Source organism: Barbus barbus (genome assembly GCF_936440315.1).
Source record: "Barbus barbus genome assembly, chromosome: 22".
NCBI lineage: Eukaryota > Metazoa > Chordata > Actinopteri > Cypriniformes > Cyprinidae > Barbus > Barbus barbus.
The window spans coordinates 7625148-7652241 of NC_136750.1; the positions used below are offsets into that span (position 1 = coordinate 7625148).

The window sequence follows — 27094 nt, forward strand, 5'->3', positions numbered from 1 at the left end:
ACGCCGCCGTCCGCGGCACACCGAGCCCGCCGTTCGCGGGAGTTCACGCCGCCACCTGCGGTTCACCCAAGTCCGCCGTCCGTGGGGAAAGCCAACCCACCGTCGGCGGCTTCACCGTGCCCGCCGTTCGCGGGAGATCAACGCTGCCGTCCGCGGGGAAAGCCAACCCGCCGTCGGCGGCTCCCCCTGTTCACGCCGCCGTCGGCGGCTCCCCCTGTTCACGCCGCCGTCCGCGGCTCCCCTGTGCACGCCGCCGGTCCGCCTCTGACTCAATGCCCGCCGGTCCGCCTCTGACTCAATGCCCGCCGGTCCGCCGCTGACTCAAGCCCACCGGATTGCCGCTGACTCAAGCCCACCGGATTGCCGCTGACGCAAGCCTGCCGGTCGCCGATACCCTCTCCGTGGATCAAGTCCACATGTCACGGCCAGGAGAGCCGTGTTTGTGTTCGTTGTGCCCACAGGAACATTTTAAACTTACCTTGTCGTGTCATGTCTTGTCCATGGAGACTCGTCTGGGGCAGGCGGCTCCTTGAGTTGTGGCCATGGAGGCCAGTCGCAGCCGCTTGCCCCCCCAGTCGCAGAAGTGGATGAGGTTGCTGAGGGACCCTGTGAGGGCCCCTGACTCCTCGTCATGCCCAGAGGAAGACTCGGCTTCCTAGCCAGCCCAGGAGGGCTTCTGGTTCCTGTGGGATGTCCTGTCGTGTTTGTCTGACCCTGGAGGGTTTCTGTCGTGTCTTGTACTGTTTTGTCTGTCTAGCCCCGGAGGGCTCCTGATACCCCCTGGATTCCCCATGGAAATTTTGGGGGGGGGGTAGTAGAGCTCTGGGTGGAGTGGGTGGGCCGAAGAAGGATGCCATGGCCACAGTTACCACCTGCCATGGCCTCCTGAGCTCCCTGCTCCGCCATGGGTCCTGTCTGTCTGTTCCGCTCTGGAGGTCCCCGTCCTGTGGTCCGTGTCTGTCCTGAGAGGCCTCCAGAGCGCCCACCCCCCCTCCCCGATGGAACTGTTAAGGCTCGGGACGAGCCTTTCGGGAGGGGGGAGTTATGTCAGGGAACTGTTGTGTGTCTGTCATGTGTTCCTGCCCCTTGTGCCCATATTTGGTTTGTTTCCTGTCCTTGTCATATGTAATCATCAGTTAATTCTTGTCTAGCCGTGTTCGTCTCATTAGCGTGTGTATTTAAGTTCCTGCCTGTTGAGTTTCGTGCTGTCTGGTCTACTCGTTATCCCCGGTGTTTGATGTCTGTGTCTTGCTCTGCCTTGTCTTGCCCTGCCTTGATGTCCCCAGTAAAGTGTGTTATTTGAGTTTATATCCTCGTCTGCGTGTTCCTGGTTCCTCCCTCGTGTGTGCACCATGACAATATCATCCTGTTTAATAATATATTCAACCATATTCAGTACTCCAAGGTACCATAAAAGACAAAACTGTCCATTTACAGAAAAGCATAATACCATTATAATTTTTTGTAATTATTAGTATTCTAATTTCAAAAACTTTAAATACATGTAAGAAACACCAATGTAATTTGAAAATGCACATATTAATTCTCTGCTTAACCCTTTTTGTTTGCTATTTTTAACCATTCAGGATGTTATGTTACATCAAAACTACAATGAGATCATTTTTTCCTCTTTCCCACAATTTTATATATAGCTGCCTTCCTTATTTGTCATTATGATAATGTAAATGCAACATTTCTGATTACATTGGTAATATTGAAAAATATATTTTATTGCAAATATATAATGTGGGGGCAAGGATTTATGACATAATTTCATATCAATATATTCTTTACTGTAGAAGTTAACAGGAATAATAATAACGTGAATTGTTTGGTGGACCTTATTAAGCTTACATGCTATATTTTAAAAAGAAAATATATTTAATATTTTTAGAGGTACTTCTTGGGGGCGGGGGGGTGGGGGGTTCTACAGCAATGTTTTAGTAACAACACCTACCAGTTTTCTTACTGATTTTTAGCAAATGCATCGTAAATGTAAAAAAGTCTCTTTAAGGGTATTCTATAGTCCTTGCTGTAATACACTAGAAATATTCTAAAACATTATAAAAAATTTAAACACGTGAATTGGTCTTGAAAGTAATTGTTTGCCACTGAATGTCACTGAAACACTATTTTAGTGTATACTATCTGCACGTTTTCTGAGCCCTGTATATAATTAAATGCCTTTTGCAGAATAGTCAATGCTTAATGGTGTAGTTACAACATATATAAACAGACTTCCAGATAACTGGGACAAACTAACAAGCCAAACCCTGCACTAACAGCTAGCCTATAACACTCTACAGCAGGGGTCATCAAGTTCGGTCCTGCAGAGTTTAGCTCCAACCTGCCTCAACACACCTGCCTGGAAGTTTCAAGTATACCTAATAAGAGCTTGATTAGCTGCTTCAGGTGTGTTTGATTAGGGTTGGAGCTAAACTCTGCAGGACACCGGCCCTCCAGGACCGAACTTGGTGACCCCCGCTCTACAGCAGAGATAGACCTAACAAGGGTAGGCTGCTTTTGTTAACGCACATTAAAAATGTTGAAGTTTGTTCAGTTTGTCATCCTGTTTTTTAATGCTAGGTCACATCTAATTTGTACAACCTGTTTTCTAGAGTTTCTTCACACCAAGATAATTGCCAAGACAAATGTAACATTTTCGCTACCAATTTGAAATTTCCTCAAGAAGCTTCCTCACTTCACTATTGCAACAAGGAATTATAGTGAAAAAAATGTATTGTAAAAAATGAAAGAATTTCATATTTCTAGGACGATGTCTAATAATCCCTGTGGTAGAGATAATATCCACGTCGTCTTTCTATTTTCCTTTTATTCTCCAAGACATTAGTGCCCTCTACTGGACATCAATAATAAACATCAAAAATCCCCTTATTTTTTCGTAAAGATTTGTGAATTTTACTAGCAGTTTCTGAGTATGCAAGTATATAATATATATATATATATATATTTTTTTTTTTTTTTTTTTTATTATTATTATTATTGTGTTGCATCTTTGTGAATACCCTTGTGTTTTATTTTATCAATGCTGTCTCATTGAATTCTCAACTCACTGGCTGTAATATCAGCTGCATTACTTTAAGAAAAGCCTGGTCTTCCTAATGATGCATGAGTGTCCCAGGCTGAGAGGCTGATGCAGTGCAGAACATGTGGAGCAGTGCTAATGAAGAATCTGAACAAAGAGCCTGTTGTGTTCAGACTCACAGAGAAGAGCCCAATGACCTCTGTTCCACTTTCACTCAGACGCAGAGCTGTCTGCTGCAAACATACATGAATAGAAACATATCAACTCATACACAGTGAAAGGTGATGCCTTGATTAGCGTACATAAGTATTGCAAATACTGAATGTGTAAAAGAAATCTCAAAGTGGATTTAAGACAAATATGGAACACTATAATCCTTACTGCTCTGAGATCAGTGAAAATCTGCTTTGGCAAGATTGTGATGGGTGAACAGAACCTGTCATATGAATTAGGAACGGTACTCACAAACCCTGACATGCCCTCAATGTACCAAACAAACAGTTTGACGAGTCAAAGACAAATTTACCCTATAAATGGTCAGAAGACATGAAGAAGCAACTGTGTTATTGATTGAAAATGAAGGTTTTCTGTTCAATTTTTCTGTTTATTTGTCTAAATAACACTTTGCACAGAAGAAAAAATAACTTTGTTTAAAATCGTATTTTCACTTGACACCAGAGTGCTGTTTTTATTTTTATTATTATTATTTTCATAATAAAAATTAAGGTCTTTCAAAGTTGCCTTTATAGTATGTAAACTAAATTAAACATTGACTAACAAAATGTATTATCTTAAGTAAAAACGATACTTTCAAATTACACTATATTATAAGCTTTTATAATGAAATGAAGTATACAAATTCAAAAAATGGCCTACATTAAGTAACATTTTAGCGTATGTCTAAAGAAAATATATTAAATATTAGAAAATGTGAAATTTGCAAGTCTTAGGAAGTCAAAACAGCTTGTTCTTATTCAGTGAAATATGAAAAACAGTCTGTAGGTTAATGAGAAATTCCCATTATGGCAATTTATATTGGGGCATTTACACAAATGTTCACCTTGTATTCATTCGAAAATATAAATTAGAAAAAAAAAAAATTATAATAATTATATATATATATATATATATATATATATATATATATATATATATATATATATATAATTATATACTTAATATACTTAATGTATCTTTGTTGTTTCATCATTGATTTTGTGTTTCATAATTGTTTGCTAAAAAGCCCATAAAAGGTCAGTTCCCATGGTGACATAAGTGTCATAAAAGGTCAGTGTGTTCAATGAACTGTATCTTTTTTCCTGGGCAACACATTTTCAATACCTTCTTGTTGCTGTCAAGTTTTGCCTATAAAACCATATCAATCCATCAATTTTCCATACTGCTTCATCCTCTATAAAAGCATATGAAATCTAATATAGCCTTTTATTTATCTATCTATCTATCTATCTATCTATCTATCTATCTATCTATCTATCTATCTATCTATCTATCTATCTATCTATCGCTCACAGAACGCATGTGTGTTCCTCAAAGCATAATAGAGGATTGCCAAAACTGGTCAAATCTCTAATTTGCATTTCAATCTGCATTGTCATAATCTGGTTCTTTTCAGAGTGCCGTTTTGTCTCTTATCTGTTCTTTATTGCGCTCATTGGTCGTTTGCTGCCCCGCAGCATGAATGAATGCGAGATGCGCGTGTGACGCAGGTGCTTCATACTGACGCACATGGGCGGATGTGACCGTGCCGTCCTCCTCCTCTTCTATCCATCCATGAGCTGCTGGAGTCAGGGCCCGTTATACACGAGGAGCTCCCATCAGCTTATCCGCTGTTAATTATAGCCAGCGACCTGGTTTCAACACTGCTGGGACTCAACAGCTCCCACAGAAATAAAGCCTTTGCGCTTATAGAGAGAGGCGCTGAGAGCGCGCGGCATCCTGCCAACCCCAGCGCGCTCCACAAAACCAAACCAACTGCGCGTTTATCTCCACAGAGGACAACAGAGAGAGCGAGAGAGAAAACATCTGAACACCAGCTGAAGGATGGCGTCAAAACACGTAGGGATTGTGGTTGTCCTTGCTGTAATATCGCAGATCAGCGCGTTTCCCACACCTGCCGGACCCGACGGTGAGTTACTGAATAGCCAAAAAGCCTATAGTCCAACACATCGGTCCAATATATTAGAAGATGTGGAATATTGGATTTAGAAGGTTCGTCCGATTGAGTGGAACACACAAAACATGCACGAGGTGTAAAACAAAACAAAAAATTACTTCATATATAGATTAATATAGGCCACGTCAATTAATACGACGATATTTTGCTATTTTTATATCTAGGACAGCGTCCACCTGACTCATTAACACATGTCTGGACATCCGCGTGCACATGCTCTGTTTTCAACTGGAAGTAAATATTAGAATATCAGTTTAATTTCAACAATTTCATATGTATTAAATTGTATTTTAAATATATTATAGGCTTTATATATGGATTATGTTGGCCATCAAATATTAGTCATTGCAAAACCCATATTGGCTGGCAACTCCATATAAATGTGGGAAGATTGGATGATTTATTTAGTTTGTTGTTGTTTTCATCATTTATTGTATAGGTAGCTCTAGCCTCAGTTTCCAAAGACCTTTAATCTTTTGTGCTGTAATCCGATTATTCCGTGGCAGCTTCTCTTAGACAGTTTGGACAGCAACTGAATGCATCAAAGATCTCAGCAACTATAGACAGAGTGAAGAAACTGCATCTTAATAACCCTTTTTATTTTAGGGCAAAAAATAGACTTGAGTAATGTAGAGTATATTGACTCCTTGAAAATTATAGTCGATTCATACACCGTAGATGAGGTGCACACATTTAGTTTTTTCAAAAACTCATTAATATTGTTACAATGTCCTTACATTATAGTTACAATGTAATAACCAATCGATAGTAATCTGAGTCTGATCCTGTGGTGATACTGCAGATATTTATTTTTTTCTCATCGTCCTCCTGGTCATAGTGTTTTTGTTATCCGGTGTGAGTGTATTAAAGGGATAGTTCATCCAAAAAATGACAATTCTGTAATCATTTACTCACCCTCACATTGTTCTAAACAGAATTTATGTCTTTCTTCTTTGGAACAAAAAAAATAAATTCAGCTTTTGGGTGTCCCTTTAAGGTCAGCAATGACTGATCTGCCATCAGTAATCTTTGCCTTTATTAAATGTGTTTGTTTTTCTTACCTGATCCAGATAAGAGCATGAATAACCGAGAGCTGACTGAGGAGAAGCCATTAGAACAGCAGGTGTGGTTTCAGTAAAATGAACTTATTGTTAATCACTATGTTATGTAAAAGACACAGATTAATATACTTCATACCTCCATTTAGCATCAGACACACAACTACTGTTTATAAAACAAGACGCTCAGAAAAAAAACCCTACAAAAGCTGTCACGGGGGTAGTAGCTTTTCAAAAGGTCCAAATATATACCATTAATGTAATAATATGTACAAATTAGGTACTATTATGTACCTAAATCAAGACTTGTTTTTATAAAAAAATTTCCCCAACAGATTGCAGAAGCTGACAGCATCAGGAAGACGGGTGAGGAATAATCTTATGCAGACATAGTGCTTCACAGTGATCAATAGCTCACAAGTGTTTTCTGTTCATCCATGCAGAACCTAAGCCAACGCCACCAGCTGAGGCCGAGTCAAACTCCGAGGACGATGACATCACTTTCCTTAAGTCTCTGGCTGAGAAGTCCAAAGAGTCAAACAACGAGACTCCCATCTCAGATTCTGTGGATGAGCGATACGGTACTGATGAGGCCGACACTACCAAAAACAGAAGACTGGCCGATGATTATGACTCTACTAAGAATGGAATGGACTACAAATATCAAGGTAAGAACTACAATTGCCATGCTGACAAAGCCTTATTCAGAAGAGCATACTATGTAGTATGTGTACATTGCAAAGTATGTTGTTTGTCAAGTCAAGTCAATATTATTTTTATAGCGCTTTTAACAATGCAAATTGTATCAAAGTAGCTTTACATTGGCTTGATATAAAGCTGGGTGGCTTTATATCAGCTTTACAGTATTTAGACGGGGAACTAGTTTGTCGAAATAGTGTCATTCTCCTCTGGCCAGACAAAATCAGCAGTTTAAATCTAGGCTAAAGCAGAATCAGATTGTGCAAAGGACTCATCTGGTTCCTGTGGTCTTGTCCCGATGGCCGTCTTGGAGACAGGGTCTTCACTGGGGATCAGTCTCTGGGGCTCATCTAGGTGTCCTGGCTGTAGAGGTCATCTCTAGGTGCTGATCCACCATCTGATCCTGATACAGTCTGGATCTGGGTGGCTACGGTGACCTCGGAATACGAAAGAAACAGACAAATATTAGCGTAGATGCCATTCTTCTAACAATGTAACAAGTACATCAGGTGTTTTGGGAAGTGTTCCCGGTTCCGTTTGACCTAATTAATGCAACCTAACAATCCTTTAACGGATTTGAATTATAGAAATGTGATAGTGTATTATGTGTAAGCCAGGTTAAAGAGATGGGTCTTTAATCTAGATTTAAACTGACAGAGTGTGTCTGCTTCCCGAACAGTGTTAGGTAGATTGTTCCAGAGTTTGGGCGCTAAATAGGTAAACGATTTCCCACCCGCAGTTAATTTTGATATTCTAGGTATTATCAAATGGCCAGAGTTTTGAGATCGCAGCGGACGTGAAGGACTATAATGCGATAAGTGCTCACATAAATACTGAGGTGCCAAACCATTCAGGGCTTTATAGGTAATTAGCAAGATCTTAAAATGTATACGATGTTTAATAGGGAGCCAGTGCAGTGTTGACAGAACCGGGATAATGTGGTCATACTTCCTGGTTCTAGTAAGAACTCTAGCTGCTGCATTTTGAACCAGCTGGAGTTTGTTTATTAAATGTGCAGAGCAACCACCCAATAAAGCATTACAATAATCTAGCCTCGAGGTCATGAATGTACAAATTAATGTTTCTGCATTTGACATTGAGAACATAGGTCGTAATGTAGATATATTTTGAAGATGGAAAAATGCAGTTTTACAAATGCTAGAAACATGTTTTTCGAAGGAAAGATTGCAATCAAAAAGTACGCCTAGGTTCCTAACTGATGACGAAGAATTTACAGAGCAGCCATCAAGTATTAGACAGTGATCTAGGTTATTACATGCAAAAGTTTTTGGTCCAATAATTAACACCTCTGTTTTTTCAGAATTTAGCAGTAAGAAATTGCTAGTCATTCAGTTTTTGATATCAACTATACATTCCGTTAGTTTTGCAAATTGGTAAGTTTCATCAGGTCGCGAATAAATATAGAGCTGGGTATCATCAGCATAACAGTGAAAGCTAACACCATGTTTCCTAATGATATCTCCCAAGAATAACATGTAAAGCGTGAAAAGTAAGGGGCCAAGTACTGAGCCTTGAGGTACTCCATACTGCACTTGTGATTGGTATGATACATCTTAATTTACTGCCACAAATTGATGGTGGTCAGATAAGTACATTTGAACCATGCCAGTGCACTTCCTCTAATGCCAACATAATGTTCTAATCAATTTAAAGAATGTTGTGGTCGATAATGTCAAACGCGGCGCTAAGATCCAGTAGTACTAATAGAGAGATACAACCACGATCAGATGATAAAAGCAGGTCGTTTGTAACTCTAATGAGAGTAGTCTCAGTATTATGATATGGTCTAAAACCTGACTGGACATCCTCACATATATCATTTTTCTCTAAGAAGGAACATAGTTGTGATGATACTACCTTTTCTAATATCTTTGACAGAAAAGGGAGATTCGAGATCGGTCTGTAATTAATTAATTCTGTGGGGTCAAGTTGTGTTTTAATGAGAAGCTTAATAACAGCCAGTTTGAAGGTTTTTGGGACATATCCTAATGACAATGATGAGTTAATAATATTCAGAAGAGGATCTATTACTTCTGGAAGCACCTCTTTTAGGAGCTTAGATGGAACAGGGTCTAAAATACAGGTTGTTGGTTTAGATGATTTAACAAGTTCTTAATTTCCAATAGAAGAGAATGAGTGGAATTGTTCCTCAGGGGATCTATAGTGGACTATCCGATGCGATACTGTGGCTGACAGCTGCATGGATACAATTTTATCTCTAATAGTTTAGATCTTGGAAGTAAAGTTGTTCATAAAATCATTACTACTGTGCTGTTGGGTAATGTCTGCACCTGCTGATGTTATATTTTTTGTTAATTTAGCCACTGTATTAATTAAAAACTTGGGGATGTGTTTCTTTTCTTCTAAAAGAGACGTAAAGTAAGCAGATCTGGCAGTTTTTAATGCTTTTCTGTAGGATAGGGTACCTTCCCACCAAGCAATACGAAATACCTTTAATTTAGTTTTTCTCCAGCTGCGCTCCATTTTCCGGGCTGCTCTCATTAGGGCCCAAGTGTGCTCATTATACCATGGTGTTGGTCTCTTTTCCTTAATCTTCCTTAAGCATAAAGGAGCAACCATATCTAAAGTGATAGAAAAGTAAGAGTTAATAGTTTGTTACATCATCAAGTTGTTCTGAGCTATTGGATATGCTGAGGAATTTAGATAAATCAGGAAGATTATTTATAAAGTAGTCTTTTGTGGTAGAAGTGATGGTTCTACCATATTTGTAACAAGGAGTTGGCTTTACAGCTTTAGCTACATGGAACATACACAAAACTAGATAATGATCTGAGATATCATCGCTCTGCTGCAATATTTCAATGCCACTGACATCAATTCCATATGACAGTATTAAATCTAGAGTATGATTTCGACAATGAGTAGGTCCTGAAATGTGTTGTTTAACACCAATGGAGTTTAGAATGTCTATAAATGCTGATCCCAATGAATCTCTTTCATTATCAACATGGATATTAAAATCACCAGCAATTAGGACTTTATCTGCAGCTAGCAGTACCTCAGATAGACAATCAGCAAATTCTTTAATAAAGTCTGTATGGTGCCCTGGTGGCCTGTATACAGTAGCCATACAAACATCGCAGGGGATTTATCTTTAACACTTGTTTCTTCGGATAACGTTATATGAAGCACCATTACTTCGAACGAATTATACTTGAAACCCGACCTCTGAGAAATACTGAAAATATTGCTATAAATTGTGGCAACACCTCCCCCTTTACCTTTTGGACACGGTTCATGTTTGTAACTGTAATCTTGGGGGGTAGACTCATTTAAAGTAATGTAGTCATCTGGTTTTAGCCAGGTTTCTGTCAAACAAAGCACATCTAGTTTATGGTCAGTGATCATATCATTTACAAAAAGTGCTTTTGTAGAAAGGAATCTAATATTCAATAAGCCAAGCTTTATCATTTGTTTATCTGTATTATATCTGTTTTTTATTTGTTGAACATCAATTCAATTGTTACTCTTACTTTGGTTTGGATGTTTTCTGTATTTTCTAGTTCGGGGAACAGACACAGTCTCTATAGTGTGAAATCTAGGTGAAAGAGTCTCTATGTGCTGAGAATTAACTGACTTCTGTGACGTGAGGCGGCTAGCAGAGGGTCGGTTTAGTCAGTCTGTCTGCTTCCTGACCTGGGCCCCAGTTAGTCAAGTACGAACTCTAAGACTATGTGCCATATTTCTAGAGAGAAGAGCGGCACCACCCCAAGAGGGATGAAGACCATCTCTTTTCAACAGGTCAGGTCTGCCCCAAAAATTCTTCCAATTGTCTATGAAACCTATGTTATTCTGCGGGGACCACTTAGACACCCAGCCATTGCATGACGACAGTCTGCTATGTATCTCATCGCCACGGTAAGCAGGGAGTGGACCAGAGCATATTACAGTGTCTGAGATCGTACTTGCAAGTTCACACACCTCTTTAACATTATATTTAGTGATCTCCAACTGGCGAAGTCGAACATCATTAGCGCCGATGTGAATAACAATCTTACTGAATTTACGTTTAGCATTAGCCAGCACTTTTAAATTTGCCAAGATGTCAGGTGCTCTGGCTCCCGGTAAACATTGGACTATGGTGGCTGGTGTCTCTATTTTCACGTTCCGTACAATAGAATCGCCAATAACTAGAGCACGTTCATCAGGTTTCTAAGTGGGTGTGTCACTGAGTGGGGAGAACCTGTTTGAAGTTTTGATCGGAATGGAAGAGTGGTGTTTTGACCCGCGACTAGGCCGCCTCACAGTCACCCATTTGCCCAATGATCAATGAACGTTTTTATTTTTTTTTTAGTTGTGACCTGTGAAAAGCCAAATTATCTCCCACTTTGAAAGTGCTAAACCATCCCTGTGACTGTATGTGATCCTAAATTCAGGAACAGGTGGCAGACACCATAGGTCAATCAGGAGGTATTTTGTAGAGATAAAGAGACAGAGTGAGAGAGGGAAGTAGAGAGAATCAGAGGATTATCCCTCCACAGTGTGCTGAACTGGATGTTTTATACTGTAGCATTAAACCCAACAGTCCCCTAACAGGGCAGTCAGACTAAACATACATCCACATTAAAAACCCTTCTAACCTAATAATAGCACAATAGCTCAAAGAGGTCGTGTCATAATTCCTGACCCAAAATTTTTCCCCTGACCCTATGATGTTTCTTGGGCAAAAATCAGCTGTTTATTTTTTTCATGTCCATGTTCTACTTTATGGCTCTTACAATTAAATATGCAGTCTTTGTGCATTTTAAGTATGTCCTGTGTTATGATTGGCTAACCAACAGTATTTACATGTGAAATTACTATTAATGCATATGGGCTACCAGTTTGCTTCATGGGTCAAATATATTATCTCCTAGTTATTATCCCAAATATGTAAGGGATTGAAATAAACCCGAGAAGGTGATCAGGACCCAGAGGCAAAATGCTGGTTAAATAAATGGATATGAAATATTGATTTATTCTGAACTGATTTATTTATGGAAAAAGTGGATACAGTACAGTTATGTAAGAAACTGGAACGATAACTAATCCACACCAACAGATAATATTTTAATATCTGTTTATTATAAGCACAAGCTGCTGCTTTAAATGCTCAAGTTCTTTCAAATCAGGTGATTCTGATTGGCTCTCAAAATGTTTTGTTACTTATCAACAAAGAAAAAAAAAATCTAAAAGTGATTTTGTTATCATTATAGTTGTGGTTCAAACGTCCCTATTCTCACAGAATTAGAACAATTATTAAAACTCTATATTTAAAGTTATCCTCTTTGGAGGGATGTGAAGTATTTTAATGTGTTCCTTTTCAGATGATCCTGAAAGTTTTCGGCAGCTGGATGGGACCCCGCTAACAGCTCATGACATCGTTCAGAAAATCGCTAACAAAATCTACGAAGAGGATGACCGAGGAGTGTTTGACAGAATTGTGTCTAAACTGCTCAAGCTGGGTCTAGTAAGAAATTCAAATTGTGGCGTGCGCAGTGATTCTGATATCTGCCATATTGATGACCCATGCAATAAACATCATACATAATGTATTAATTCCTCCAGGGAAACATATTCCAGTTTAACCAGCATAAATAGCATGGAAAATAGATTGTTATACAATAATACCTTTGTGAACTGATTGTTCTAGCAGGTGTTGTGTTGTTTTGTTTGACCTTCAGATCACAGACAGTCAGGCAGAGACACTGGAGTATGAGGTTGCTGAAGCCCTGCAGGATCTGATCACCAAAAATGCCAAAGATAACATGATTGGAGACCTCAGCATGGACTACCCTGTTAATGCTGCAAAAGACACACAAAGCAATATGGTACGAGTGTGTGACTGTAGTGTTTCTACCAGCTGCATATTTATCCACAAAACAAAACAAAAAAAACTCTCTATTTGCTTGGATTCTTCTCTTCAGGATGAGGAAGACAGGCCCAGTCGACAATATGATGATGACGATGAAGGTGATGGTGATGGTGATAATGGTGGTGATGATGATAACGGTGGTGATGATGATAACGGTGGTGATGATGATGATGATGATGATGATAATGGTGATGAAGAACAGGAGAAGGAGATTAGGGAAGACACAGTGAGGGCCGAAGACTCATGGGATGCCGTGAGCGATGGGAACGACAGAAACGAACTGAACCCTGAAGATGGACTGCAGGACCTTCAGTTCTTCCCCAACTTCTACAGACTCCTCAAGAGCCTCGACTCAGGTAGACAACACAACAAACTATACAACATATGACACAATACAGTACAACACAAAACATACAACATAACAAAATATAGCATGATGCATCACACACACTGGATACTGTACAACACAAAAAAAGAAGTGCACTTAACAGTGTTCAATGCACTTGTAATGTCTTAAAAGTGTATTTTTTCAAGTAATGTACTTGAATGTATTTTTCAAGTAATCAAATTTGAATAAAATAAAAGGCCATTTAAGTGTACTTAAAGGGAATACAATTTAATAACCGTTTCTTAACACACTTAAGTACACCTTTTAAATTGTCAAATTAAAAGTTTTCATTTAAAGTATGTTAAATCATCAAGTTTTAATATTGTGTTGTGCTTATTTTGATGTGTTGATTAACATACTATATGTGACCCTGGACCACAAAACCTCTAAGATCTTAAGATTATATTAAAATCTTAAGTCGCTGGGGTATATTTGTAGCAATAGCCAAAAATACATTGTATGGGTCAAAATTATACATTTTTCTTTTATTTCAAAAATCATTAGGATATTAAGTAAAGATCATGTTCCATGGAGATATTTTGTAAACTTCCTACCGTAAATATATTAAAACATAATTTTTGATTAGTAATATGCATTGCTAAGGACTTCATTTGAAAAGCTTTAAAGGCAATTTTCTCAATATTTAGATTTTTTTGGACCCTCAGATTCTAGATTTTCAAATAGTTGTATCTCAGCCAAAAATTGTCCCATCCTAACAAACCATACGTCAATGGAAAATTGACCCTTATGACTAGTTTTGTGGTCCAGGGTCACATATAGTGGACATAAGGTACTTAATATTTGATTATAATTTTAACTGTAGTGTGTTATTTGATATTACATTAGTAAAAGTTAATATATTTTAAACTTCATCTTTATAAATGTGTAATTACCAAAATATTTAAATACATGACAAACTGTACAAGTTTGAACAGAAATGATATTAAAGAATATTTTAATTGTTCTTAAATGCTTGTCAGTACATTCGGCAGTACAATTTAACATATTGCAAAGAAAATATAAATAATTATGACTTATGCAGGTCAAAAAAGTACAAAAAATTCACAAACGTGAGTATAGCACAACACAACACACTCAAAAGCCACACAAACAGTAATGTAACAACACAACACAGCTCATTCAGTAAATCAGCAGCTAAAAGTTCTTTAGAAACATCACCATCTGGTTAAACACATTTCCTGTGGTTTCAGCTGCCCTCTACTTCATCAAACACCACATTAATCCAGATTAAAGTCTGCTGTCATTGCTTAATCTATCACATTCTTCTCCTCTCACTTTACAGAGCAAGATAAAGAGGAAAGAGAAACCCTGATCACCATCATGAAGACCTTGATCGACTTTGTGAAGATGATGGTCAAATATGGAACCATCACACCTGAAGAAGGAGTTTCTTATCTGGGTAAGACCAAAGTTGTTTGTTCACTTTATTTTTGTATAGTTGCATAGTTTACACAAATAGTTGCATTTACTGCACTTACTCTAGTTATATATGTGTGTGTTTACTGCACATTATTCTTCTATTTATTATCTATAGCGGCTTATGAAACTGAAGTCTTGCACATTCACAGGAAATAGCTGACATCTAGTATATGTGTTCAACAACAAATATGTTCTGATTTGCGGCAATTATGTCACATTACACAGTATTTACACAGAGTCCAGAGGGCAGCCATCTTGGTAATCTCTCTTAAAGATTCATGTTATTGAAGCTCATGTTTTAATAACAGGCTTAGTCACCAAATTTGACCTTTGTTAGGTCAAATCAGGATAAAAACAGGTCATGTTGATCTGGATAATGCATTTGTGAGCAAAAACATAAGGCTTATATATATATAAGTCTCCATATTGAGCGTGAGATTTCTCCCGTCCAATTTTTTATTTATTTTTCTGAGTGAGTCCCCTCATCTATGCACTGTCCCAACCAAGCACAATGTGTCATATAAGCTGTCTCTTCAATGGGAACCACTGAATATTTTGTCTGCTTCACTTTTTGTGTTAAACAACAAATATGTTCTGATTGGCTGTTATTGTGTCACATTAGACAGTATTTTCTCTTTCAGTGAATATGGATGTAAATCAGACTGGTTAGGACATGATGTATGTGTGTGTGGGCAAAAGGCAATCCCTGAGATAAGCTTTATGTGACTGACTGCTTTTTTGTGCATTTGCTTCCTGAAATAATGCTTTCTCCAGCCTGAAAGAGAGAGAAAGAGAGAGACAGCAACTGTATTTTGACTTGCTCCTATGTAAAATGTTTATCCTTATCAAATTAAATATAAAGTGAATACTTCAGGCAGATTTCAGGAGATGTGCTGTCAGTGTGTGCATTATGTTCAATCATAAAACAGCACAAAAGTCACATTAGTTAAAAAAGCAGTGGGGATAGTGGTGGTGGAGTCATTGTTCGGCAGGTGGGCCATTTATGATTAAAACCTGAAGGCTTAACTTGTGAATATTATTTTTTTCTACTTTTGTTTCCTACACTGATAACAGCCATAGCAACCACTGAGCAAACATTTGCTGTAGCGGTACAATTGTCAGCACCAGATCGCCTTTCATTGTAATAAATACTTAACAAATATCTTAAGCTGTGGTTGGGATAATCAACCATGTCTAAAAGTGGTTGCCAGCCATAAACGATGGCAACCCCCATAAAAAAGAAATACACTTTAGCAAACTTTTAAAAAGAGCAGTGATTACAAAAATAATGTATTTTGAAATTAAAATAAAATAAAAATAAAATGACATTCTTAAGTGCAAACTTAATGTAATGTTTAAAAGTTAAAAAAATTATAAAATGTATTTGATTTTAATTAAATGCAGTTTGTTTGTTGGTTTGTTTGATTGATTGTTTTTAAGAACATCTTTTTATGTACTTTCACAATTGCTTCTTTTGTCTTTGAAATATGATTAAAATGTACTGCCAAATGTACTGACAAGAATTCATTTAAAATATACTTTAATGGCAGTTCAATTAATATTTGTAATTGCATGTTTGTAAGAATTGCAAAATAGTACATTTAAATTATATAAATATTAAATCTAATACTGAATACCTACAGTTAAAATTATAATCAAGTACTTTACGTGTGCTTTAGTAGTCAACACATCAAAATAAGTTCACTTATTTAAAGTATGACATAAGGTTATTAAAAAAAACAATGATTAAAAAAAAAAACACTTTAAATTAAATTTTTTTAATTAGATATTATTACAAAGTGGAATTTTAAAAGTGTAATTAAAAAACAGTTTTGAAACTGTACCCTCTTCAAGTATTGAAATTTAAAATATGAAATTTTATTTTTATATATGCTAGGTCCGTTTTTTTTTTTCGGTAGAACTTTATTTTAAGGTGTCCTTGTTACGTTACATGCCCTTAATATTATAATAGCAATAAATTCTTTTTTTTTTTTTTTTTTAAACAGCAATAAATTCTGCATGATTACATGCAAGTACCCTTAAACCAATCCCTAACCATATAGTATGTACATGTAGTTAATTTATTTTACAAAGTACTTAAATGTATAATTACACTGTAACAAGGACACAATAAAGTGTAACCTGTTTTTCATTTCTTTCTTTCTTTCTGTAAACACACTTTTAAGCTTTGAAGTACACTGCAAGTCAAGTCAATATTATTTGTATAGCGCTTTTAACAATGCAAATTGTTTCAAAGCATCTTTACATCAGCTTGATATAAAGCTGGGTGGCTTTATATCAGCTTTACAGTATTTAGACGGGGAACTAGTTTGTCGAAATAGTGTAATTCTCCTCTGGCCAAACAAAATCAGCAGTTTAAATCTAGGCTAAAGCAGAATCAGATTGTGCAAAGGACTCATCTGGTTCCTGTGGTCTTGTCCCGATGGCCGTCTTGGAGACAGGGTCTTCACTGGGGATCAGTCTCTGGGGCTCATCTAGGTGTCCTGGCTGTAGAGGTCATCTCTAGGTGCTGATCCACCATCTGATCTGGATACAGTCTGGATCTGGGTGGCTACGGTGACCTCGGAATACGAAAGAAACAGACAAATATGAGCGTAGATGCCATTCTTCTAACAATGTAACAAGTACATCAGATGTTTTGGGAAGTGTTCCCGGTTGACCTAATTAATGCAGCCTAACAATCCTTTAACGGATTTGAATGATAGAAATGTGATAGTGTGTTATGTGTAAGCCAGGTTAAAGAGATGGGTCTTTAATCTAGATTTAAACTGACAGAGTGTGTCTGCTTCCCGAACAGTGTTAGGTAGATTGTTCCAGAGTTTGGGCTCTAAATAGGAAAACGATCTCCCGCCCGCAGTTGATTTTGATATTCTAGGTATTATCAAATGGCCAGAATTTTGAGATCGCAGCGGATGTGAAGGACTATAATACGATAAGAGCTCACTCAAATACTGAGGTGCCAAACCATTCAGGGCTTTACAGGTAATTAGCAAGATCTTAAAAGGTATACGATGTTTAATATTTTAATGCAAGTGCACATTCATGTGTGGCAGATTTTTAATAATTGTTTGCTTGGAAAAAGTTTCCCTGTCATTAATTTGACTCATATGTGTTTGTTTGACTGGCACTGGATCTGTGTTAATGTTCAGTATTAAGTTCTATCGCTACAGATGGTTTGAACCAGTTGTGTTGCCTGTAGGTCAGGTGACACGTATATCTATAATGACTACAGGTAAATCAAATTTCACACACTGATGCTAATAATTTGACATCAGTTTGTGTTTATACATATATCTGTGACTGAAGACAGAATATCATATACTATGCTCAGTGGACTGATACCCACTATCTGCACAGTTCTACACCCACTGATGTTTTACTGCGAACTTCAACATTATTGTGAGGATAGCCAAACCAAACGAAAGAAAACAATAGCATATAGTTCTACCGAGGTAAAAGGGAAAATTATTTTATGATTCTTTTGGCATTTTTGCATTTACTACAACAGCAAAGGAAAGCATGCTCAGATTAGAGCCTGTTAAACTGGATTGCAGGTGCTTAGTAAATAAAGTAGGATTTTGCACAGAAATAATTGTTCACACAGCAATGAAAACATTTTAACTTTGTGTCACTAATCATAACTGATCACTTTAAGGGAACACAAGCCATGTCCATCTCATGCCCCTTATTTGTTCAAGACATCTGCTCAAGCAAACAGCATCCTGTTTCATTCATCCAGCGTTCTCTCTTTTGTTCCCTCTCTTCTTTCATTCCGTGTAATTAATTCTGTCTGTTACAAGATGGTCACGGTTGTTATGATAGAACACAGATAACAATTTGGAATTCTCCATTGCGTAATAATGGGGTAACTCTGGCAACCTGTGCCACATGATGACAGCGCTGTAAAGATCAAATGGAGTGGCAGGGTGTGTTGCCAGGATACCGCTGGTTATTGATTGCTGTGGTTTAAACATGAGATAAGGCTCTTATCATTCTGCCCTGATATGTGTGTTTGTCATTGGCAAACAGCTCCAAGACACAAAAGTGTGTACACAACACATAATGAGTACAGCGTACATCCATATATGCTAATGGAGTGCAGATAAAGCTCTATGTTGTCAAAGATAATTCTGATCAGAAAAAAAAAATAAAAATCTGTCATTGTAATGGGATTCAAAAAGAGAAGAAATAGACACTACTAAAATTGTAGCATCTGTAGCAATCATATGTCATGTTACAATTATAATAGAAAAAGGTAAAAAAAAAACAGCTACGGTAAAAACCTATTTATTGGATAACTGTAAGTACCATATATAGCGAAAACTATATTGTTTTGGTTTTTTGTTTACTATAAAATATAGTATTTTTTAGAAGTAAAACATTATAATTTAAGAAATGAACAAGTAATTATACATTACAATAAAATGCTGTTACAATTCTGCTTTTATTATTTAAAAAATAAAATTTAAAATGTATAATAATAATAATAATTTATGGAGAAAGGTGCATTCACAGAATTCCGTTTAAAATTAGTTTTCAGTTTTTACTCACAAAATAATTCGATTTTTGTCATCAGTTATTTACTTTGGATTGTGACACAATAAGTCTTCATTTGTTATCAGTTAATATGAACTAAAAGGGACATTTACATTTAGTCATTTAGCAGACGCTTTTATCTAAAGAGACTTACAAATGAGGACAATGGAACAATCAAAACCAACAAAAGAGCAACAATTTGCAAGCGCTATAACAAGTCTCGGTTAGCGTAATCCAGTACACGTAGCAAGGATGTTTTGTTTGTTTGTTTGTTTGTTTTTTAAGAAAACAAGATAGATAGAATAGAAAAAAAAGAAAGCTAGTGTTAGACGGTCAGATAGATACAAAGAAGACTAATAGGTGAAGACCTATTAGAATATAGAATTAGAATTAGAACAGAGAGTGCTAGAGTTAGAAGGTCAAATAAAGATGGAAGAGTTGTGTTTTTAGCCGTTTCTTGAAGATGGCTAAGGACTCAGCTGCTCCGATTGAGTTGGGCAGGTCAGGGAAAAGTTAATGAAAAAGTCAGTGACAGTGATTTTGTGCCTCTTTGGGATGGTACAATAATGCGTCGTTCACTTGCAGAATACAAGCTTCTAGAGGGCACATACATCTGAAGTACTGAATTTAGGTAAAGGGGTGCAGAGCCAGTGGTGGTTTTGTAGGCAAACATTAATGCCTTGAATTTTATGCGAGCAGCTATTGGTAGCCAGTGCAAATTGATGAACAGAGGTGTGACGTGCGTTCCTTTCGGCTCATTAAAGATTAATCTTGCAGCGGCATTTTGGATTAATTGTATTGGTTTGATGGAACTGGCTGGAAAGCCTGCCAAGAGAGCATTGCAATAGTCAAGTCTGGACAGAACAGAAGCTTGAAAAAGGAATTGTGTTGCATGTTCTAAAAGAAAGGGGCTGATCTTCCTAATGTTGTATAAAGCATATCTGCAGGACCGGGCAGTTTTAGCAATGTGGTCTGAGAAATTCAGCTTATCATCAATCACAACTCCAAGGTTTCTGGCGGTTTTTGAAGGAGTTATGGTTGATGAGCCTAACTGGAAGGTGAAATTGTGATGAAGTGATGGGTTTGTTGAAACCACTAGCAGTTCTGTCTTAGCCAGGTTGAGGTGAAGATGATGGTCCTTCATCCAGCAAGAAATTTCTGTTAGACATGCTGAGATGCGAACAGCTATCGTCGGATCATCAGGATGGAATGAGCGGAGTTGAGTGTCCTCAGCATAGCAGTCATTTGAAAAGCCATGTTTCTGAATGAGAGAACCTAGTGATGCCATGTAGACAGAGAAGAGAAGTGGTCCAAGAACTGAGCCCTGAGGCACCCCAGTAGCTAGATGTTGCTAGCCTCTCCAAGATACCTTGAAGGACCTATTTGAGAGGTAAGACTCAAACCACTGGAGTGTGGTTCCTGAGATGCCCTTTCCCAATAGGGTTGACAGGAGGATCTGGTGGTTGACCGTATCAAAAGCAGCAGACAGATCTAGCAAGATAAGTAATAAAGACTTGGAAGCCACTCTTGCAAGTCTTTGGGCTTCAACAACTGAGAGCAAGGCAGTTTCGGTCGAGTGTCCACTTCTGAAGCCAGATTGGTTGCTGTCCAGGAGGTTGTTCTGTGTGAAAAAGGCAGAGACTTGGTTGAACACAACTCGTTCAAGTGTTTTTGCAATGAAAGGTAGAAGGGAAACCGGTCTGTAGTTCCCTAAAAGAGTTGGGTTTCTTATGAATTTACATACTTTTAAAGAAAGTATGTATATGATTTATGATTTATTTATTTTTACTTAAATTTTAAAAGTATGTGACATACTTTTAAAGCATTGATTAATCTAATGCTAATATTAATTTTAACATTTACTAATACATTATTAAAAACAAAAGTTTTATCTGTTAATATTATTTGATAGACCTGAGCTAACAATTGAGCAGTTGTAATTATAACTAATGATTAATACTGTTACAAATTTTTCTTTATTTTCCAGTGTCTTTGTTAAACGTTACATGTACTTACTAATTATAATAACAATAAATTATGCAAATTACATGCAAGTAATCTTAAACCAAACCCTAACCCTAACCATATAGTAAGTACATGTAGTTAATTAATATTATTCAGTACTTAAATGTATAATTTATACTATAACAAGGACACCTTAAAATAAACTGTAACCCAAATTTCTTGATCATTGTTAGTTACTGTAAACTAATGGGACCTTATTGTATAGTGTTACCAGAAAAATCTAGTCTCCAAAATGCTAGCAATCTGTGTAACATTGTCACATTTATAAGTATTGTGTTTTTAACACAGAAAATCTGGATGCAATGATTGCCCTGCAGACCAAAAACAAGCTGGGCAAGTCTCTGGTTCCTCTCAGCATTACGCCCCCTACAGGTAAATCAGACCCATAAAACTGCAAACTGCAAGTCATTCACTGCAGATTCTGCTCAGGAAGACTTTGGCATCACTATACTGTTTTTCCCTCTTGTTCCAGGAAAAGCATTGGATGATGATGACAACACCAAAACAGAAGCTGCCAAAATGCAGAAGGAGTATGAGTCTCTCAAAGACTCGACCAAAGATGTCCAGACAGCTGCTGAATTCAGTGAGTAAATCAAGGATCCTGTGTCATCTCCACATGCTTATGGTTTGGGATGATACTAAAAGCCTCTCAGCTTCTGCTGGTGTAACCGAGCTGTTTAACTGGACTCTCTAGCAGTAGAGCTGAGGCAGATATACTGATAATTCAACACTAACCTGCAGTTCCACTGGAAACGACCGCAGTGTGTGTGTTTTAGAGATACAGCGAGAGTTTCAGTCCCACAGGGAGAGACTCTGCAGCAGCCCGGCAGATTGAGGGTATCGCTATTACATGCTCACACTGAAATAACAGTGATGAATAAAATTATGAGGCCTTGTTCAGGGAGACGCTTATTGATTCTTTGAAAAGTACTGAACATTATTGTTAAAAGCTGTGATAATCACTGTCAATTATGACCCATGAAGCATTTAGAACACACCCATTATACATTAATACTGCTTTCATGTTTGAACTGCCACAATTATGAGGTGACAGCTCAGAACTTATGGACTTACAGAAATTATTTGTTGCTATAGCAACACTCATAACACCAAACTGTCCATGTACATAATTCAACTATTTAAATGATGAAGACATTTTTAAACAGAAAATATATTAAAAAAATTATATAAAGAATAATATATAGAAATATATTTAAACAAATAATTGAAATAATAAATCTATCGATCCATCTATCAATCTAGAAAGAAGAAAAAAAAAAAAATATATATATATATATATATATATATAGCATAATAATCCTTCTGTCTATTCCCCAAACTATTGTGCTATGGGGTCGTGGAGATGCTGGAGCTCAGTAGTAGCAGTAGTAGTAGTCGTAATAATAATAATAATAATAATAATAATAATTTCTCTCTGACAGGTCATCCTGGGAAGTCTGAGAGTTATCTGGAGGCAATCAGGAAGAACATTGAATGGCTGAAAAAACACAACAAAGAAAGCAACAAAGAAGGTAAATGTTCATTAAATATTAAAGCAGCAAACCCATTTCCTTTCAGTCATGACTGTTATTTTACAGCTGCTGAAATGTAACGGAGCATGTGCTCTGCTTTCTCTTCTCAATTTAATCATGATTGAAGCCAGCAGGATATGTGCTTTGACTTTTTTATTTTTTATATTAATCAAATTAAATTCCATCAGGGCCGAAATCAGTTTCTACATGCTAATTAGTGGCTACATTAGTGTAATATAGGCCAGCAGCCTACATGCATAACACAATTCAAAGATGGAAAATTATATGTACATCCACAAATGTTGCCAAAATAAATAAACACCAATTTCACAGAATATTAGCTCAAAATTAACTGACAAAGCTGTTGCTAGATTTTGGAAATGACAATGATACAAGAATACCATCCTCTTCTGCTAGTAAACACACCGGTAATGGTAAACAGGTAAACAGCCTTATCTCGCTGTCTTAGAGCTGTTAAAGGGTTTACCCCTAACCCAAGGTTACGCACAATTCAGTGAACATGGAGAAGAACAGTCAAATTAAAGACTCTTCTCTTTCTCTTAATTTGCAATTAAAATAAGCGTGGGTGAGAGCACTCATGAATATGCGTCGGCTTGATGAGCTTGGCTGTGTTACAGCCTGCTGCGTTTTTGACAAAAGATCTGTGTTCCTCTCTTCATACCTGCCAGCACTCAAATACTGTCTGTGTTCTTCAGGCATCATCTGCTCAGCTCAGAAAATGAGAGTGTGTTTGGAGATAAGAACTCTCGCTCTATTGTTCAAACTCAAAACAGATTCATTAGAGGCAGACTGTTACCGTCTAGACGCGTGAATCATGTCCAGGTCGTAATAATAATAAAAGAAAAAAATTATATTATTGCATAAAGCAAATAAAGCCTATTTTAGGACAGTTCTCATTACTGCTGTTTTTTTGTTGTTGTTGTTGTTGTTGTTTTTTGCGAATAATTTAAGTAAAACAATTTTAACGAAAAAAAAAAAAAAAACAGTTCCATGATGTGTAAACACTTTTTTTTCTTCTTTTTGCATTACATCAATGGAAATTGACATTTTAGCAGTATGGTAATGAGAATCTATATAGAGAAAATATGTTTAATTAATATGTTTAAATTAATGTCTCAATGCAAATAAAAACAAAAACAAATCTGAGGATCCTAAAATGGTTCCTATTTTTTTTTTGAGAAATACTTTTTTAAATAAAGAAATACACTTTTAACCCAGAAATAAAACTAAATAACAAAACAAGTGTGATTTACTTAATACCTAGAAAATACCTAGGAATAGACCAACATTTCAAGTTTTCAAAAAAAAAAGGCTACAAAAAATGAAGCTAGTTCTGTTAAAAAAAAAAAAAAAATTGTAACAATGTTTTTACTGTCACCTTTGATCAGTTTAATGCATCCTTCCTTAATAAAAAAACATATATATTTTTTTAACCCAAACTTTTGAACGGTAATGTAACATCACCCATCAATGTTCATGCAACATTAAAATCTCCTATCATTCACATCGAGATGTGTGAGTGAGTGTTTTAAATACAACATGAGTCATAGTCATAATGGCCACTATTACAGACATAGTAGGAGTGAAGCATGTGAGGTCTGGAGGAAACTCCACGGCTCTGTGAGGACTGTCCAGTCTTATTCCATTGTAATGGTCAGTGTAGGAAGAATCCACTGGTCTATAAATTTTGCCAGAGCCCACACACAAAAACATTCACCAACACACGCTCTTCTGATAGCCAGGCATTTTGTTCAACCCACACAATGTACTCAAAACACTTTCACACACACATACTGTGCCAAAACTTGTGAATTTGAAAGTGGATTTCTACATATTTACTGCTTTGTGAGTCTTCTGGCTTTCGGCTCTCGGCTCTCTCCCACACACACCCACTCTCATGCAGGCTTACACTAGTACATACACTAACAGGCATTTATGGATGATCTTTGATATCCACTGATAATAACATCATCATTTCTAGAAAGAAAACATACAATCAGGCCATCGTGTGGCTTGCCTCCCACATGTCAAGTATTTGTTTAAACGGTTATAGCCTTTTAGTTAGCATTAAAAAACTGCATTGTATTAACCAGCTTACAGATTTATATAACCCTTAACATTTCTCATCTGAAATGTGTTTGTTGCCACCCTCGTTAGATCTAAAGTGTTACAAAACTCAAGTTAAGTGCAAAAATAAAAACAACAAATATTGCATCATGCCACAGTATTCAGTTAATATTTTTGACAATATTTTTTTATAAAAAAATTGATCACCGTGAGACAAAAGTCCCGCAGAGTTGAACTTTTGAGCTTGAGAAGGCAAATATACATTTAAACACAATGAAATTTTAAAAATAATTTTTTTGATGATGTAAATCAGAATGATCAAACCCTTATTTTAAAGTGGGAAATAGCACATTTATTTGTGTTTGTTTGTTTGTTTGTTGCTATTGTAGTTTTAAAGAAACATTTTATGATTTCTAAAATATTTCAAATAAATGATCTTTGTTAGATATGAACATTTTAAAGGAGGAGGACTTTCTTTCTTTCTTATATATATTGTAGTTTTAAATGAATAGTTTATAGTTTCCATTATACATTTATAAAATAAACGTTTTTGTTTAAAACTAACAAATATTTGTAATAATTCCTCTTTGTTAAATCTGATTATATTTAAAGGGGAAATATCCCTTTATTTATTTATATAATTGTTTGTTTGTTTGTTAATTTATTCATGATATTGTAGTCTTAAATGCATAGTTTATCATTTCCTTTATACATTTATAAAATACACTTTTTTTGTAATTTTCAAATAATATGTTTAATTATTCAATACATCTAAGAAATATTAAAAAAGTTGAGCCAACTTCAAATTTGAAGGCGACCAGCTTCAGCAGATTTTTGAATTTTTTCAACTTGTTGTTTTAAGTTTATACAACAAAAAGTTGAGAATCTCCTACAAAAATAAATTGAGAGAACTCAGAAATCTCAGAACAGGGAAATATATCTTTTTATTCATTCATGTATATATCTTTAACTAAATATTTTACAATTTCCTTTATGCAATTAAAAAATGTAATATTTAATTGATAATTTATAATTGTATTAAATTAAATTAACACACTTATTATTTTTATATTACTTTTTAAATTCTTATAATAATTACTACTTTTATATTTTTTATATCATTGATTTAATATCACTTCATGTTTTAATACTTTGTAACATCACTGGAAAGAAAATCTAGTAAAAAAAAACATTTGCACTCAGAAACTGCAAGTAAATTTCTGTACTGATCAGTTCCTGTGTTCTGTTTAAGATTATGACCTCTCCAAGCTGAGGGACTTCATGGACCAGCAGGTGGACGCGTACATCAACAAAGGCATCCTCGAGAAGGACGAAGGTGACGTCATCAAGAGAATCTACGGAAGCCTGTAGGAACCACAAGTCCAGCTTCACATGTAATAGTGTAACAGTCAGACTATCTACTAAATACTTGGACCGGGCATACTAACACAGATCCTAATGCTTTAACTCCTAATAAACTCAGACAGTATTTCTGCAGAATAATTCCCTTCAGAAGGCAATATCTTCTCTCAGTGCAGTCAGCAATAGAACACAATCTAGTTCTAGATAAGCCACAAATCACATTTGAGTTGTAAGTGTTCTTGCGCATTAGAACAGAATAACAGCACTGGCTACTAGAGGAATGAAATTTGGTGGATTTTTTGGTATGACTCGCAAATCAATGAAAATAGAAGCTTTTGCAACTGTCCCTCTTTTGCAATAGACTTTTACAGCATTATATGCATATACTGTATCTGTACGTAACATTCATTCATGTTTAGCATTTTCTCCTCTTATTTGATGAAGATGAATCTGTATTATTGTTTCTCAACCAACCAAAAAATCAGCTCGACTGTCAGCGAATTGCTTTTCTCCGCTGTTGTTGTTTTGTCTCCTAGTCTGTAGGGGGCACTCTTTATATCTTTATATCTCCCTTCTCTATCTTAAGTTTGGTTTTCTTGGTTTTCTTTCTCCACTATTTTTGACTCTGTATATTCCACATGCTATAGATTCTCAAAAATCAAGTATTTTTAAATGTAAATATCGCGATTTTTTCCAAAAATTCTATTAAACATTGCCTTTCTTTAATTACTTAAATTCTGTGGTTGTCATTTTTAAAGTTTTTGATCCTTCTATAAACCAATTTATAGTTTGATGTGAAGGAAGGAAGG

General features: G+C 36.4%; 1 protein-coding gene across 1 annotated transcript; it reads left to right on the top strand.

The window, feature by feature from the left end:
- Window positions 1-4810: 4810 nt before the first annotated feature.
- On the top strand, window positions 4811-27014 carry LOC306888180 (secretogranin-3-like). The gene is made up of 12 exons (XM_079446355.1): window positions 4811-5192; window positions 6311-6363; window positions 6634-6664; window positions 6742-6966; window positions 12346-12488; window positions 12703-12849; window positions 12946-13249; window positions 14585-14701; window positions 21592-21675; window positions 21776-21886; window positions 22746-22835; window positions 26176-27014. The coding sequence occupies exons 1-12, from the start codon at window positions 5108-5110 to the stop codon at window positions 26292-26294; spliced, it is 1509 nt and encodes a 502-aa protein (XP_079302481.1). The 5' UTR covers window positions 4811-5107; the 3' UTR covers window positions 26295-27014.
- Window positions 27015-27094: the final 80 nt, after the last annotated feature.

Coding starts and splice junctions, on each gene's coding strand:
- LOC306888180 (XM_079446355.1), top strand. CDS start 5,108: ATGGCGTCAAAACACGTAGGGATTGTGGTTGTCCTTGCTGTAATATCG. Junction 6,364..6,633: donor AGAAGCCATTAGAACAGCAG/GTGTGGTTTCAG, acceptor TTTCCCCAACAG/ATTGCAGAAGCTGACAGCAT. Junction 6,665..6,741: donor TGACAGCATCAGGAAGACGG/GTGAGGAATAAT, acceptor TCATCCATGCAG/AACCTAAGCCAACGCCACCA.